Here is a 14750-nt window from a genome sequence, read left to right as displayed (position 1 = left end):
GAACGCCGCCTACAAGGTACTCTCCCAAATTTTATGCCGTCGACTAGCACCAACTGCAAGGGAGTTCGTGGGGCAGTACCAGGCGGGTTTTATGGGCGAACGCTCCACCACGGACCAGGTGTTCGCCATTCGCCAAGTACTGCAAAAATGCCGCGAATACAACGTGCCCACACATCATCTATTCATCGACTTCAAAGCCGCATATGATACAATCGATCGGGACCAGCTATGGCAGCTAATGCACGAACACGGTTTTCCGGATAAACTGACACGGTTGATCAAAGCGACGATGGATCGGGTGATGTGCGTAGTTCGAGTTTCAGGGGCATTCTCGAGTCCCTTCGAAACCCGCAGAGGGTTACGGCAAGGTGATGGTCTTTCGTGTTTGCTATTCAACATCGCTTTGGAAGGGTAATACGAAGAGCAGGGATTAACACGAGTGGTACAATTTTCAATAAGTCCGTCCAGCTATTTGGTTTCGCCGACGACATAGATATTATGGCACGTAACTTTGAGAAGATGGAGGAAGCCTACATCAGACTGAAGAGGGAAGCTAAGCGGATCGGACTAGTCATCAACACGTCGAAGACGAAGTACATGATAGGCAGAGGTTCAAGAGAAGACAATGTGAGCCACCCACCGCGAGTTTGCATCGGTGGTGACGAAATCGAGGTGGTAGAAGAATTTGTGTACTTGGGCTCACTGGTGACTGCCGAAAATGACACCAGCAGAGAAATTCGGAGACGCATAGTGGCTGGAAATCGTACGTACTTTGGACTCCGCAAGACGCTCCGATCGAATAGAGTTCGCCGCCGTACCAAACTGACAATCTACAAAACGCTAATTAGACCGGTAGTCCTCTACGGACACGAGACCTGGACGATGCTCGTGGAGGACCAACGCGCACTTGGAGTTTTCGAAAGGAAAGTGCTGCGTACCATCTATGGTGGGGTGCAGATGGCGGACGGTACGTGGAGGAGGCGAATGAACCACGAATTGCATCAGCTATTGGGAGAACCATCCATCGTTCACACCGCGAAAATCGGACGACTGCGATGGGCCGGGCACGTAGCCAGAATGTCGGACAGTAACCCGGTGAAAATGGTTCTCGACAACGATCCGACGGGCACAAGAAGGCGAGGTGCGCAGCGGGCAAGGTGGATCGATCAGGTGGAAGATGACTTGCGGACCCTCCGTAGACTGCGTGGTTGGCGACGTGTAGCCATGGACCGAGCCGAATGGAGAAGACTCTTATATACCGCACAGGCCACTTCGGCCTTAGTCTGAATAAATAAATAATAATGGTATTTCATGTAGCGTCTTGTCCAGCAACTGGCCAACCAACAAGTTTGGCCAACGAACTTTACTCATTCCTAGGATCTCAGTGCCTCATTACAGGGCTGCTAGCGGGTCACTAAAAAGTGCAAGATGCGATTCATAGACGGTAAAGAATCGAGCAGCATTTTTACTATATGAAGCTTTGAAAACCTTGCGAAAGCTAAAAAAAAATCTCTATAAAAAAAAGATGGTACTACAAAGTCTACCCAAGTTCTTCAATACGCTTACAACCGTATTGTATTGTCGCTAAGAAGACGAGATAACTCTAGAGCTGGTGGATGGGAAGGGTTGTCAGATCAAGCTTTAAAGGTAGAGGATCGGATGCAGAGAAATGAATTCACCAATATAGGATGCCACAATTACAAGAAACGTGGTCACAAAAAGAAACATTGTAAAGGTAAAGGCTTGATGAGTCATAGAAAAAATCATGAAGGTTCTAGACAACATCGAACTGCACAAGCTAAAGTGACGACTCCAGAAACAGGTACTTTTGCGTTTGCCGTAACAAGGTCTGTTCATCGATATTAGTCAAAGAGAGCGTAATGAAAGAGAGCATTTCATTTGGACATACGACGTTTTCAAAAATCATGCTAGAAATGTCGTTCTTATTTTCCACACTTTATAGGTATTAAGAATGATTATGTGTTAGACTTGTATGTTACGTTATAAATCATTAATCTTGGATTGTTCAAAACTTTTGAAACAAGTTTAGTCTCATGACACTAAATGACATTTTTCAATACTGACGGGTCCGGCTTGGTGAAACCGTACTTCTATAAATTAGACTTTCTGAGATCTTCATTACAATCATTTCGTTATTTGATATTTCAGGTTTGCGACATGACATTATCACGTATTCTGTAGTTGTTGTAATCAGCATAAACAAATCTGCTAGTGAACGCCTGTCGCGAGATTTGAATGAAAAATACCAATCACTCCGAAGTTTTTAGTTGTAAAGACTTCATGTTTAGTCCGATCGGAGATCTCAACATCGCGCATAGATCTTGTATGTATAGCGGAAGAATTTGTAGGGGACTGTTTTCAAATCAGTTGAATATTGATTGAGAAGTAACGAAAGAAAATCCACCGATTGATTTACATTTTTTGTTCACGGATAAGCAAAGGGGAACTCACCTATCAGCAAAAACACAAGAGGCTGGTATCAGTCCATGTACGGTGTACGAAATAGCTCTAACTAATATCCTAAATTGATCGCGTCCGTTGATCGTTTCCTGCTTGATCGAGAGGATCACCGGGCCGAGGTCCTCGTCGTTGGTGAAGTAGTTCCAGTGCTCGGTCCCGTAGAAGTACTTCTCGTACGTTTCCTGCTCGACGGAGGTAAGTTCGAAACCTTGCTGCTGTTCCCACTGCTCCTCGATCGCTGTCTTTTTTCTGCGGAAATGCTGACTGGTAAGTGGGGGACCGCGTATTGGAAGCAGTGTGTGACAGTGTTTGTGTGGGGGTGACAGTGTGTGAATGAATGATGCAGATACAATTGTGTTCGATTACGCATTTAGGTATCCGGAGAAAGAACGATACAGAGAGAAGAAAAGAAGAAACGATTCTACTCTACATCTACTGCGCTACTATGTGAATGAATTATGACGAGTTAGACCGCGTGCTGGGGCGCGGGAGTCTGCGTTCGCGCGTCGTCGTCCAGCTCTGACCGCTTACCTTGGCACGTTGTCCGAATCTTCGTCGTCTTCGTACAGGTCGCTGCAGTTGCGTTCCAGCTGTGGTTCGATGCCTCCGCGGGCGACGTCCTCGTGCTCCGATTCGCTGTCGTCCCATATCGTGTGCTGGTTGGGGAAGGCTATCTTCTGGCGGGAGCATTCGATCCAATAGCCCGGCGTGGGAATCAGAGTGTGCGGGTAGTCCTCGCAGAATTCGTCTGTAATTGATCGGAATTTGAAGGGAAACATGTAAATTTAAAACGTTTGAAAATTAAAGTTAGATGCTTTTGTATGCTCAGGTAATGAAAATGATAACTGACTAATCTCATTTGTTCTACTGACTCTATGTAGAAAGTCACTAAGCAAGGAAATCTATATTCAGTGCGTAGGTTACCTTAAGAGAAAGAAGTGATCTAATATGGCTTTGATCTTTGCGTAAATATGTAGATATCAGTGACAATTGGGATAGAAATGCTCCTAAAATCGAATGCATGTGAAGAACTCCTAACATTGGTGTAGAATATGTAGTTCTTTCCCAGAAAATCATCGAGATTTCTTCGATTTTACAGGGATTTGTACATAAAGCTTTCACAGTATTAATACTTTAAACATTTGAACAGTAATTCGCTCAATCTTTGCCTTGTATTTTAACTTTAGAATTTTAAAATTGTTCGTTGTATCTCTACGATCCTTTCTAGCATCTAGCATCTAGCTACTTGCGTGGAGATAAACCTGCCGGAGACTGAAAACCACAACAATGAAAAAGGATAATTCTTCATGCCGGCTAAAAAAGGTATGTAATTTCTTAACCATAACTTCTTATACAGCGACTACCCTCTTTATTCGTTCATGGCCGCAGATAGTTAAATTCGGGAAGGATTTTCTTTATCCGAGATCGCGTGTAGTATTAAATCGAATTAGTTTCCATATATTTGCGAATACACTTGTTGGCTGTAATCGCGCCCAACGTGAATTTCCACATAACAGGTTATCTTTCACTCCATTAAGCTTTTCCTTTTTTCATTCGTGCAAAAATCATCAGCCTGGACTCGGACATTTTCCATTCCATTCCAAGTAAGTTGTGCCTACCCACCCACAATTTAATTCCTTACTCAAATATTTCCGAAACATTTACCATGCGTTAGGACGCACTATTCGAGCAACGGAGTAAAACTCACCCAAGCGCTACTAATGCTCCATATCGTACATATATCTATGACTAAAGTAGCGGCTAAGCGCAATAGATTTACGTTCGAAATTCACTGGAACGAGTGCTGATGGAAATGAGTGTCGGCACTCTGGTTTGGCGCTGGCACAGCAAAAGGTAAATATTTAAGCTGCGCCGAAATCCTGTTTAATGCTGCTGGGTGGTAGGCAGCTCTTTTGTTCGGCACAGGGACGAGACTTTTTTTTATCAGGTGCTGGCTGATGCTGCCAGCACTGACTGTTTCGGTCCCAGCCAGCATGGCATATCGTCATCATCATAAAACATCGTTCTGCTTCAACTGCGATGAAGCTGCCGGAAGACGAACTGAGTAGGGCGCAAAGCAAAGGGGGAATAGACGGAAGCTCGTGTTCATCATCGTTGCCTGTTGGATTAGGATTAAAGAGGAAAAATGTTTATTCGGTAATTACACTTCAACCTGATTCAATGCGGTCATGAACGAAGGGAATGGGAGCTGACTGTGCTTGATAGAAGGGATAGATACATATGAATAAAATTAATGCGAGAGTTTTTTCTTCATGTGTTTAATTGAGGATAGATTGGAATTTTGTTTGGCTTTTGGTATTGGTATTGGTATTTGCTGAAGGAAATAATTTACTGTTGTTTATTTTTACCTTTAAACTAAGGCTGAAATGCTTGTGCCTGTGAAATACAAAAAAGTTACCCACATTCTGCTCGCACCACGGAGTCTACGTAGGGTCTGTAAATCATATTCTGCTTGCTCGATGTACACCACAATTTCAATCCGTCGGATCGCTATAGATAAACGTGTTTGTCGGGCTATTGTACGTCTTTCCGGCTACGTGGTGAATAGTTGTCTGATTTTCAGTGTATGAACGTTGTTCTCCCAATAGTTGATGTAATTCATAAATCATTTTCCTCATCCATGTAACATTTTACATATACCTAGTGTCATTTATAAAACTGGAAAGTTTTATTTCAAAGACAAAAATGCTCGTTGGTTTTCTACCAGTATTCTTCTTCTTCTTCATTGGCATTACATCTCCCACTGGGACATTGCCGCCTCGCAGCTTAGTGTTCATTGGGCACTTTCACAGTTATTAACTGCGAGGTTTCTAAGCCAAGTTACCATTTCTGCATTCGTATATAATGATGCTAACACGATGATACTTTTATGCCCAGGGAAGTTAAGACAATTTCCAATCCGGAAATTGTTTAGACCGGCACCGGGAATCGAACCCAGCCACCCTTAGCATGGTCTTGCTTTGTAGCCGCGCATCATATTGTATATGGCTTTCTCAGTCTTATTGAGTCAAAACAATTAGTTTCGTTTTACCCGACGTTTAGGGATGTATATTTGTTTTTTTTTTCAAGAGTGAAACTGTCTATCGCTCTTGAAAAAGGTAAAATATACAGGCCGAAACGTCGGACAAAACAAAACTAATCGTTTTGACTCAATCAGACTTACTGACCGCACAAATCAAAACGAAATATGTCGGATGATCGCGTGATCGTTCTGCATGCTTTTCACAACCCGATGAAACGCGCATTAATTTATATACTTTTCGTTCGCTCTATGATGAACACAATATTCAAGAAGATCACGCAATCGTAATGTGTGCTGTTTGTCTTCTTCTTATTGGCATTGCATCCTCCACTGGGATATTGTTGCCTCGCTTAGTGTTTATTTAGTACTTCCACACATCACTACAAATTCCACACCGTCAGGTACTGCGATTTTCCGTGTATTTCACGATTGCCGCGGCCGAATCCTTGCCGGACTAGTGCTATAGAAACTAGAAACTAGCTATAGGACTAGTGATATAGAAAAGTCCAACAGTGAAATTCCGGTGATAATTGGTGAAAAAACGGAGGAAAAAAGTGATCTCGTTTGTGCTCTATATTGCTGTGCAAAACATTGATTCATTGATTTTGGTGGTGGTGGTGGAAATCTTTTGGGAAAGAAAAAAGTGGCGGAAAGTTTCTGAGAATTCGCAAATTATCTATGATAGGAAAGTGAACGATCGATATCTGGAGGGTATTACTGTGCATTTCGTAAGTGTGTATTCACAGTGCGGTACACAATTTTATGAACATCTACGGTAAACTAACGTCGAGTTTGGGGTAGGCAACGAGTGACCGCTGCCGACTGAGTGAACTCGACGTAGAACGTGATGAAGTCAGACGAAGAGTTCCAACGTACATGGACCCGACCAACAAATTTGGTGAACTGGCATTACTACTGCTGACCGGGAAAGATGGTATATCGCTATAGTCAAAAGTATATACTGTTGGAAAGTCAGTTGAAGCATGTGCCAGTGGACTGATTGAAAACGCTAGATCCGAAGCACAAGGATCAAAATACACACTCCGCAATCGAGACCCAGCCCAAGTCGCAAGACTCCTCATGTTAACGAAACTCATCGACGGAACAGATGTAGAGATATTTCCCCATCCGAGTCTAAATGCTAGCAGATGCGTTATTTCCTGCTACGAACTGATTCACATTGCCGAAGAAGACATCCTATAGGAGATGGCCGCCGATAACGTCATCCGTGTACAGCGGATTACAAAGAATGAAGGTGGAAAACGTGTCAACACGCCTGCGTTGATTCTTACCTTCTGTAAGACCACGTATCCGGAACATATTTTGGTCAGCCTGCTAATCAATGTTCCTACTCGTCCATACTTTCCGAATCCCATGCTGTGCTATGGCTGTTTCAACTATCGTCATACACGCGTTCGTTGCCCTGGACCAAAATGCTGCTATAACTGCTTAGGGGAGTTTGGTGGGTCCCACGGAGAAAATGAATGCGATCAATCACCTATGTGTCATAACTGCAAGGGGAATCACCGACCAACCAGTCGTCATTGCCCGGTGTACAAACAGGAGGTCGAAGTCATACAAATAAAAGTTCGCGACAATGTGTTTTTTCCGGAAGCTATAAACGTGCTGAGTTGCAAGCCAGAGGTAGCTATGCTCAGGCAGCATCACAAGAATCGAAGGTAGAAGCGATAGAAAAAAAGTTGAACGAAGTAATAGCAGCCTTGATAGCAAAAAGCGATGAGCTAATCAAAATGCGTGAGGAAAATAACAACCAAAGCAACGAAGGAGTTGACTATACTACACAAAGTCTTTCCCCAGTGCCGGCTGTTGCCGGTAGTTCTGGAAACAACAGTGTAGTAGTTTCGGCAATGGCTGGCACTGTGGGGCAAGACGTCCCATAGGTCAGTCTTATATATTCCCATCCGTTGGCAGATTTTGTTGCGCCTGATATATTTACAGGTAACCGCAAAACGTTACTTCTATCCCCTGGAGAAGGAGCATCCAACATACGACGAGCGAATATTACACAAAGCATTCCCCCAGCGCCGGCTGTTGTCGGGATTGGTAGAACTAGTGTAATGGCTTCGACAGCGGCTGGCACTGTAGGGCAAAACGTCCCACTGGCAAGTTCTAGTTTTTCTCACTCTCTAGCAGAAACTACGGCCCCTTCTCCTTTTACAGCCGACCCTTCGCACCGAAGAGCGCCAATGCGAAGAGAATCTGCTTCTTCTTTATCGCCTACAACAATATCTGCAACGAACAGTCGCTCGAACAGATTCGGCGATACGACCGTCTGGTTCTGGGGATCTGGAGCGCGATGACTGAAGGTTCGAGGTCGGCGATGAGAAGTTTCAGTTCGTTAATGTTCGCCCGGAGTCCACGCAGGTTCCACTGCAGGGCAAAGCAGTCGCCTGAGCGACTGTTCGTTGCACATATTGTTGTAGACGATAAGGAAGAAGCAGATTCTCTTCTCGGCAGGAATTATACGTTGCTCCTACAATCGAACAACGTCCATTATTGGCATTATTGGCCTTGCTATCCTATAGTTTTATCTATCCCGGGATGGTCACACTCGCAAATGACGCGACGTAAATGGCTCTACGACCAAGCAGACTGGTCGTTGTACGAACATATCACCGCCGAAACCATTCACTCAGGTGTCGACAACTTCTCAGAGCACATAATAGTATGGGAGAAATTTGCGTCGACAATATCACCGAGTAGTACGACGACGGAGCTATGGAGAACAGTGAATACCTTGCGTGGCAGTAGGCGAATTGTAGTACTCAAGCAAGTGGACGGGTTCACGAATAACCCTGAAGAAGTAGCGGAAGAACTAGCGATGTTCTACAGCCAGAGATCGGAAGCCTCCAGCTACCCTTCATCATTCCAGAAGACAGGCAGTAGCAGAACGAAGGTCTATAGAAATTTCGCCCAATACCGATGATGAGTACAATGTAGACATCACCCTGAATGAACTATTGTGAGCCCTCGACAAAGAGCGAAGTGTCTCTACAGGTTCCGATTCGATAGGGTATCCCTTGCTTCAACGTCTACCCCTATCCGTGAAGATAACACTCCCTCAATTGCTCAATAAAATCTGGCAAAACGGTGAGTTTCCTGACAGCTGGCGAAAAGCCATTGTCATTCCCATTCCAAAACCAAACTGCCACGAGCCCGGATTCGAGTCATTCCGATCAATATCGCTCACTAGCTACATGGCGAAACTGCTGAAGCGGATAATCAACTGCCGACTGATAACTGAGCTGGAATCGGCTGGACGGCTTGATAAGCGCCAACACGCTTTCCGCTCAGGCCTTGGCACCGATACCTACTTTGCCGAACTGGAGAGATCACCACTACTAGATCACATTCTTCTCGTTGTACGTCGACAAAAAACCGAAGGACTGCAACGTGAACTGCAGGCTGCCGTCAAGGCCGTCGACAAATGGGCCAAGAGTGTCGGATTCGCGGTGTCAGCAACGAAGTCTCAAATATTCTACTGCAGCCCGAATGCGCGTCGTGAACCAGCGCAGAATATCACCATTGACCGGAAAGCCATACCAAGGAAAAACAGACTGAGGATCCTGGGCGTAACCTTGGATCGAACGCTGACCTTCAAGCCACACTGCCAGATGATGAAGAAAGCATGCGAGTCTCGACTACGGATTCTGCAAATAATCGGCGCCAAGCTTCCGCATGGTAATCCAACGACTTTGCTGCAGGTCGGCTCCACCTTAGTGACCTTGAAGCTTACCTACGGGATCGGCCTGGTGAGCTTAGAAGGTCCAGAAACATCACAAACACTTGCTCCCACTTGCAGCAAAATGGTTCGGTTTGCTTCAGGAGCCTTCGTGACTAGCCCGGTAAACTCTATCATGGCTGAAGCAGGAACTCTCACCTTCGAATTACGGGCGGCGCAGTTTACAGCGCGTACTGCTATCCGAATACTAGCTAAAAACCGAAATAAATAATTAACGCATAACATGAGCCTGGAGGTGCTTGCTGGAGTCACTCCTTTAAAGCACCGTTACTGGGAGCTCTCACTTAGAATACTGATCAAATGTGGAACAAGTAATACACTTGTATTAGAAAACTTCGATAATATGCTTGAACTGGCTCATCGTTCAAGATACCTGCGAGTCTATCTCAACTACATATCGTCAGATCTCTGTCTTCCATGTTATAATCCACCTCGAGTTCACTTCGTCAACGACAGTTCCTCAATTGAATACGATCTGTCCATGAAACACGCTATTCAAGGAATACCAGATCATCTTCGACAAATATCTATCCCTTCCATTTTTTCTGGAAAATATGAACATGTCAATTGCAATAACAGATATTTCACTGATGGTTCTCGCATTAACGGATCCACTGGCTTCGGTGTTTTCAACGTAAATTCAACCACCTTCCGAAAACTTCAAGAACCGTGTTCGGTTTATGTTGCTGAGCTGGCAGCAATTAATTTCGCTTTGGGGATAATTTCCGATCAGCCCGTAGACCATTATTTCATCTTCTCGGATAGTCTTAGTTCTATCGAGGCACTCCGGTCGATGAAACCTGTTAAGCATGCATCTTACTTTCTTACAACTGTAAGAGAGCAGATGCGTGATTTGGTCGAAAGATCATTCAAGATTACCTTTGTATGGGTCCCATCCCATTAACTAATCTATGGCAATGAGAAGGCGGACTCGCTAGCAAAGGTGGGCGCACAAGAAGGTGAAGTTTATGATAGACAAATCTCGAACAACGAGTTTTTCCCATTAGTCCGTCAGAGTACTCTTCAAAATTGGCAAATGATTTGGTCACACAATGAACTTGGACGGTGGCTATTTTCCATAGTTCCTAAAGTTTCTGCGCGAGCGTGGTTCAGAGGTGAGGACTTAAGCCGAGGCTTCATTCGCACGATGTCGAGGCTTATGTCCAATCACTATTCACTAAACGCACATCTCCATAGAATTAACCTGGTCGATAGCAATCTATGTAGGTGTGGAGCCGGTTACGATGACATCGATCACGTAGTTTGGTATTGCACGGAAAATGGCGCCTCAAGAGAGCAATTATTGGATACCCTTGTGGCCCGAGGTAAACAACCCTTCAGGGAAGTTCGAGGTGTTTTGGGAGATCGCGATGTGGTTTATTTGCAGGCCATCTACTCCTTTCTTTGCTCGTCTGACATCAAAGTCTAATACTTCATTTTTTTCTTTCTCAGTTTTTTTCTTGTCTCTGTCTTATTGTTCCGTGTACCATGAAGCTCTGGCCATCCGGAAGATGCTCCCTGAAGAACCAAAACTCGAGCACGACGCAACGCCAAACCAGACATGACGTCAAATACCCGGATGAGCAGCTGAAATACCTCAAACCTAAATCCCAACCCCGTCCATCACCAAATTATGCAATCTAACCTTGAGTCGCCACGAGTATCTTGATCTTTGTCCCTTTCCCTTACTAACTGTAGATAATAAGATGATATCGATTGTAAATATCATTAATAGTCTCGGCTCCGTTAAGTGTTATACACGCCTGAGCCTGTCAAATAAATACAATAGATAAAAAAAAAACCGAAATAACGATACCTGTTGACGCCGAAATGGTTTGGTGGTACTCACGGCCGTAGGGATAGTAATCACGGAATATCACTGCAGCTTCGTAATCACTTGCAGGATTCAACAGAGTGTATAAATATTAAACTTTCTTGATAGAGAGGAAACAATTCACCTTTTCATAAAACCGTATATTAGTTAATAGTTGGGGGACCGCGGATACGTTTTTAAAAAATAGAACCGAACAAATTAAGCGTAAGAACAAGACTGATTTATTCAATAATACTTAAGGCTAAGCTAAGTTCCCTACCGAGGCGTGTTGCTGTGTTTCATTCTGCTGACACTCCAATCCGATGTTGTTGGTTCTCGATCGTACGGTCAGTCGATGGACTTCGATCTAGCGAAGTGCTGAGCTTGGAATGCGTTTGGGCTGGTAGTTCAATAACATCATTGTTTTGGATACAGTTGCTGACGGTGCGAGAAGATTGTCGCAGCACCATAATTAGGGTTCAGTGTACCACGGGTGGATCGGTCGGCTGATGTATCGATGCTGATGCATTTGAAATATGAAGCATGATTTGGGTTTGAGTGTCAAGTGGTAGGTCTCTACGTATGGATGAAGATTCGATTGATAACTTATTTACACTTTATACAAAAAACGGAACCTTAAATAATGTTCATTGCTAATCTAAAGCATACTACCCCATTCCCGGTCTGTGAGTATTAAAACTACCGCATGCTGCACAGATCGTCTGTGATGTGGACCATACAGGGTGGCCGTCAACTAACTAAATTGTGTTGCTGGTACTGCAACCAGGACTGTAACTTGCGAGGAAAGGTTGGTGGGGAGCGGTACACAATGCCGAATATATTGTCTCTGCTGACGATCGACCAGATGTACGCATCTATCTAACCAGTGTGCCTCATCTATAGATGATTGGTGTGAATGACGAATACAGTATAGAATTGCTGAATTCTCAAAACTATTGTTTCGTGGTCGGTGATATGAATTCGATGCCATATGCCTTGAGGTAGTAGGGAGAGAATACACATCGCACTATGGACTATGACGAGATTCCAGTGTGACCAAAACTAGTTCACGGTTGGCGTGAACAATACCCTTCCTATAGTTCGACGAATATCCGATCGTTTGACTGAATTGACGGATACTGCGCTCCCCGTAATCGGTCACTTAACTAGGCTTGGTGATCGTGTGTGGAATTCACGAAAACCGACAATTGTGTGGGATGTGAAGAAAACTGTTCGGGCAGGTGACCCCCGGAGAAAGTGCGACCAGTTGTTCAACAGCTAATAGCTTTCAGGTTCCACCACTCAACAGTTATATACACCGAAGGTTCCAAAGGTAAAGATGCCGGGAGGCGCATTATACAACACTGGGTTCACAAGGACGAAAGAGTGCAGCGTTTTCTCTGCGGAAGCATACGCCATTAAGATGGTCGTTTCGATCCCAAATATTGAAGATGTAGTGATCTTTACGGATTCGGCTAGTTGCTTGCTGGCTTTAGAAGCAGGTAGATCCCGACACCCGTGGATCCAAGACAATGAAAGCGTCATAAAATATAAAGCTGTTCGATTCTGCTGGATTCCAGATCATGCTGACATCATCGGAAACATAGAAGCCGATTGCCTAGCTAACGAAGCGACAAGCGAGAAGCCAACATCCTGTGAATATATCCATTCCAAGCGAGAACTCACTGAAAGTTTTGAAGCATGCCATACGTCGTCACTGGAACAACGAATGGTACGAATCCAGAGATGCAAAATTAAGAGAAGTGAAAAACGACACCTATAGATGGACAGACCACAATATCACGATGGATCAGCGCGTTTCAACGCGGTTGAGAATTGGCCATACCTGGTACACTCACTCGTTTTTTCTTAAAAGGGAACCCCTGCCAATCTGCGAATGCTGCGGTACCGTGCTGGATGTTCGGCACTTTATTTTAGAATGCAAGAAGTGCGAAAAGGAAAGACGTGAAAATAACATCGGTGATAGTTTACGCGAGGGTAATGCAGAAACTTCAACTGAAAGCCTATTGAAATATTTGCACCAAACACAATTGTACGAAAAACTTTAGAATTAACAGAACTTATTTTTTTGACACAAATGCACCCCTCTGGTGTAACGTGTTAGTAATAAACTAACAAAACAAACAGTACTTCCACAGTTATTAACTGCGAGGTTTCTATGTCAAGTTACCATTCCTGAATCATGAGGCTAGCACGATAATACTTTTATACCCAAGGAAGTCGAGAAAATTTCCAACCAGAAAATTTCCTAGACCGGACAGGGAATCGAACCAAGCCACCTACAGCATGGTCTTGCATTGTAGCCGCACATCTCACCGCACGGCTAAGGAAAGTCCCCGTTTATATCACAATTAACGCACGGCTGTTTACAACACAATAAAATGCGTCTTCTCTTATATAAAACATCAAAATGGATCACGAAACTGTTCCGCGAAACCACGAAAATGTTAAACGAAACACAATTTATCGCGCACTAATTAATTTGCTCATCGACCGCACAAAACCGAACAGAATGACTCGGATCTTGAAAATGTCTGCAACGAAACATGGTCGATTGCGCTCTTCAACAATTCGCTTTCCAACCACACAAAACGGAACACAATCACTCGGATTTCGTAAAATGTTTGCGTCCAAACGAAAACGACTGATCGCGCATTCCATAAGGCTGACTGGTGGTCTGGCCTAATAGGTCAATTGGCTGAAATAATCCTTTGGCAGAAAGGGTCATTTGGCCAAAATGTCATTTGGCTGAACATGTCATATGGCCAAAAAAGTCGATTGGCCGAACAGGTTGTTTGGCCGAAAAAGTTGTTTGGGATAAAAGGTCATTTGGCCGCCAACAGGCCTTGGAAAATTCGTTAAAAAACGAACGAATGGTTCGTTTTTAGCCAACAGTGAGGTTTGAATTTTGGTGCACCGATTGATGTTCGCTCGATGACGTGCTGCTTGCTGCACGAACAAGGGAAGAGGCAAATACAAAGCATTCGTTTTGTTCCTCGAAAGTTGGGAGTTTTGAACGTGGCATCTTCACAAGCCGAGTAGTGCCGAGGAGGGATCGTTCAGTAGGGCAGCGTGAAATGAGAATGCTTCCTTCGTTCATCGGCAGTGTTTCAGATGCGAGTGAGTGTTGTGTAAATACAAAATCATATTAGCGAGAAATAGAGAGCCTGCATTATATACCTCTCTTCGATCAAAAAAGCAACGATAGGTCATTTGGCCGAAAACGCCGTTTGACAGAAAGGATCATTTGGCTGAAAATGTCATTTGGTCGAAAATGTCGTTTGGCCGAACACGGTGATGAACTTAAATATTTTTTTTAAATCACTTAAATAAAATAAATAAACAAAAGTTTGGCCTTTGCCGTCTCGCAGCACTTTTACATAATTATTAACTGCGAGGTTTCTAAGCCAAGTTACCATTTCTGCATTTGTATATCATGAGGATAACACGATGGTACTTTTATGCCCAGGGAAGTCGAGACAATTTCCAAACTAAAAAATAGCCTAGACCGGCAACGGGAATCGAACCCAGCCATCCAAAGCATGGTCTTGCTATTTTGCCGCGCATCTAACCGTACGGCTAAGGAGGGCCTTATGGTTTTCCAAGCTACAAACCATTTTAATTTACAG

The 14750-nt window shown here is 44.1% G+C and overlaps 1 protein-coding gene across 3 annotated transcripts in view; it reads right to left on the bottom strand.

The window, feature by feature from the left end:
• Positions 1 to 14750, bottom strand: part of LOC134226539 (uncharacterized) — a 710533-nt gene that overhangs the window by 37887 nt on the left and 657896 nt on the right. For all 3 annotated transcript variants that reach the window (XM_062707374.1, XM_062707375.1, XM_062707376.1), the window contains 2 exons: positions 3013 to 3229; positions 2473 to 2745 (listed from right to left, as the gene is read on the bottom strand). In XM_062707374.1, the coding sequence (XP_062563358.1) occupies positions 2473 to 2745; positions 3013 to 3229 (490 nt within the window). The remainder of the gene's footprint in view (positions 1 to 2472; positions 2746 to 3012; positions 3230 to 14750) is intronic.

Source organism: Armigeres subalbatus, chromosome 3, assembly GCF_024139115.2.
Source record: "Armigeres subalbatus isolate Guangzhou_Male chromosome 3, GZ_Asu_2, whole genome shotgun sequence".
In the NCBI taxonomy this organism is placed as follows: domain Eukaryota; kingdom Metazoa; phylum Arthropoda; class Insecta; order Diptera; family Culicidae; genus Armigeres; species Armigeres subalbatus.
This window is presented reverse-complemented; position numbering and strand designations above follow the sequence as displayed.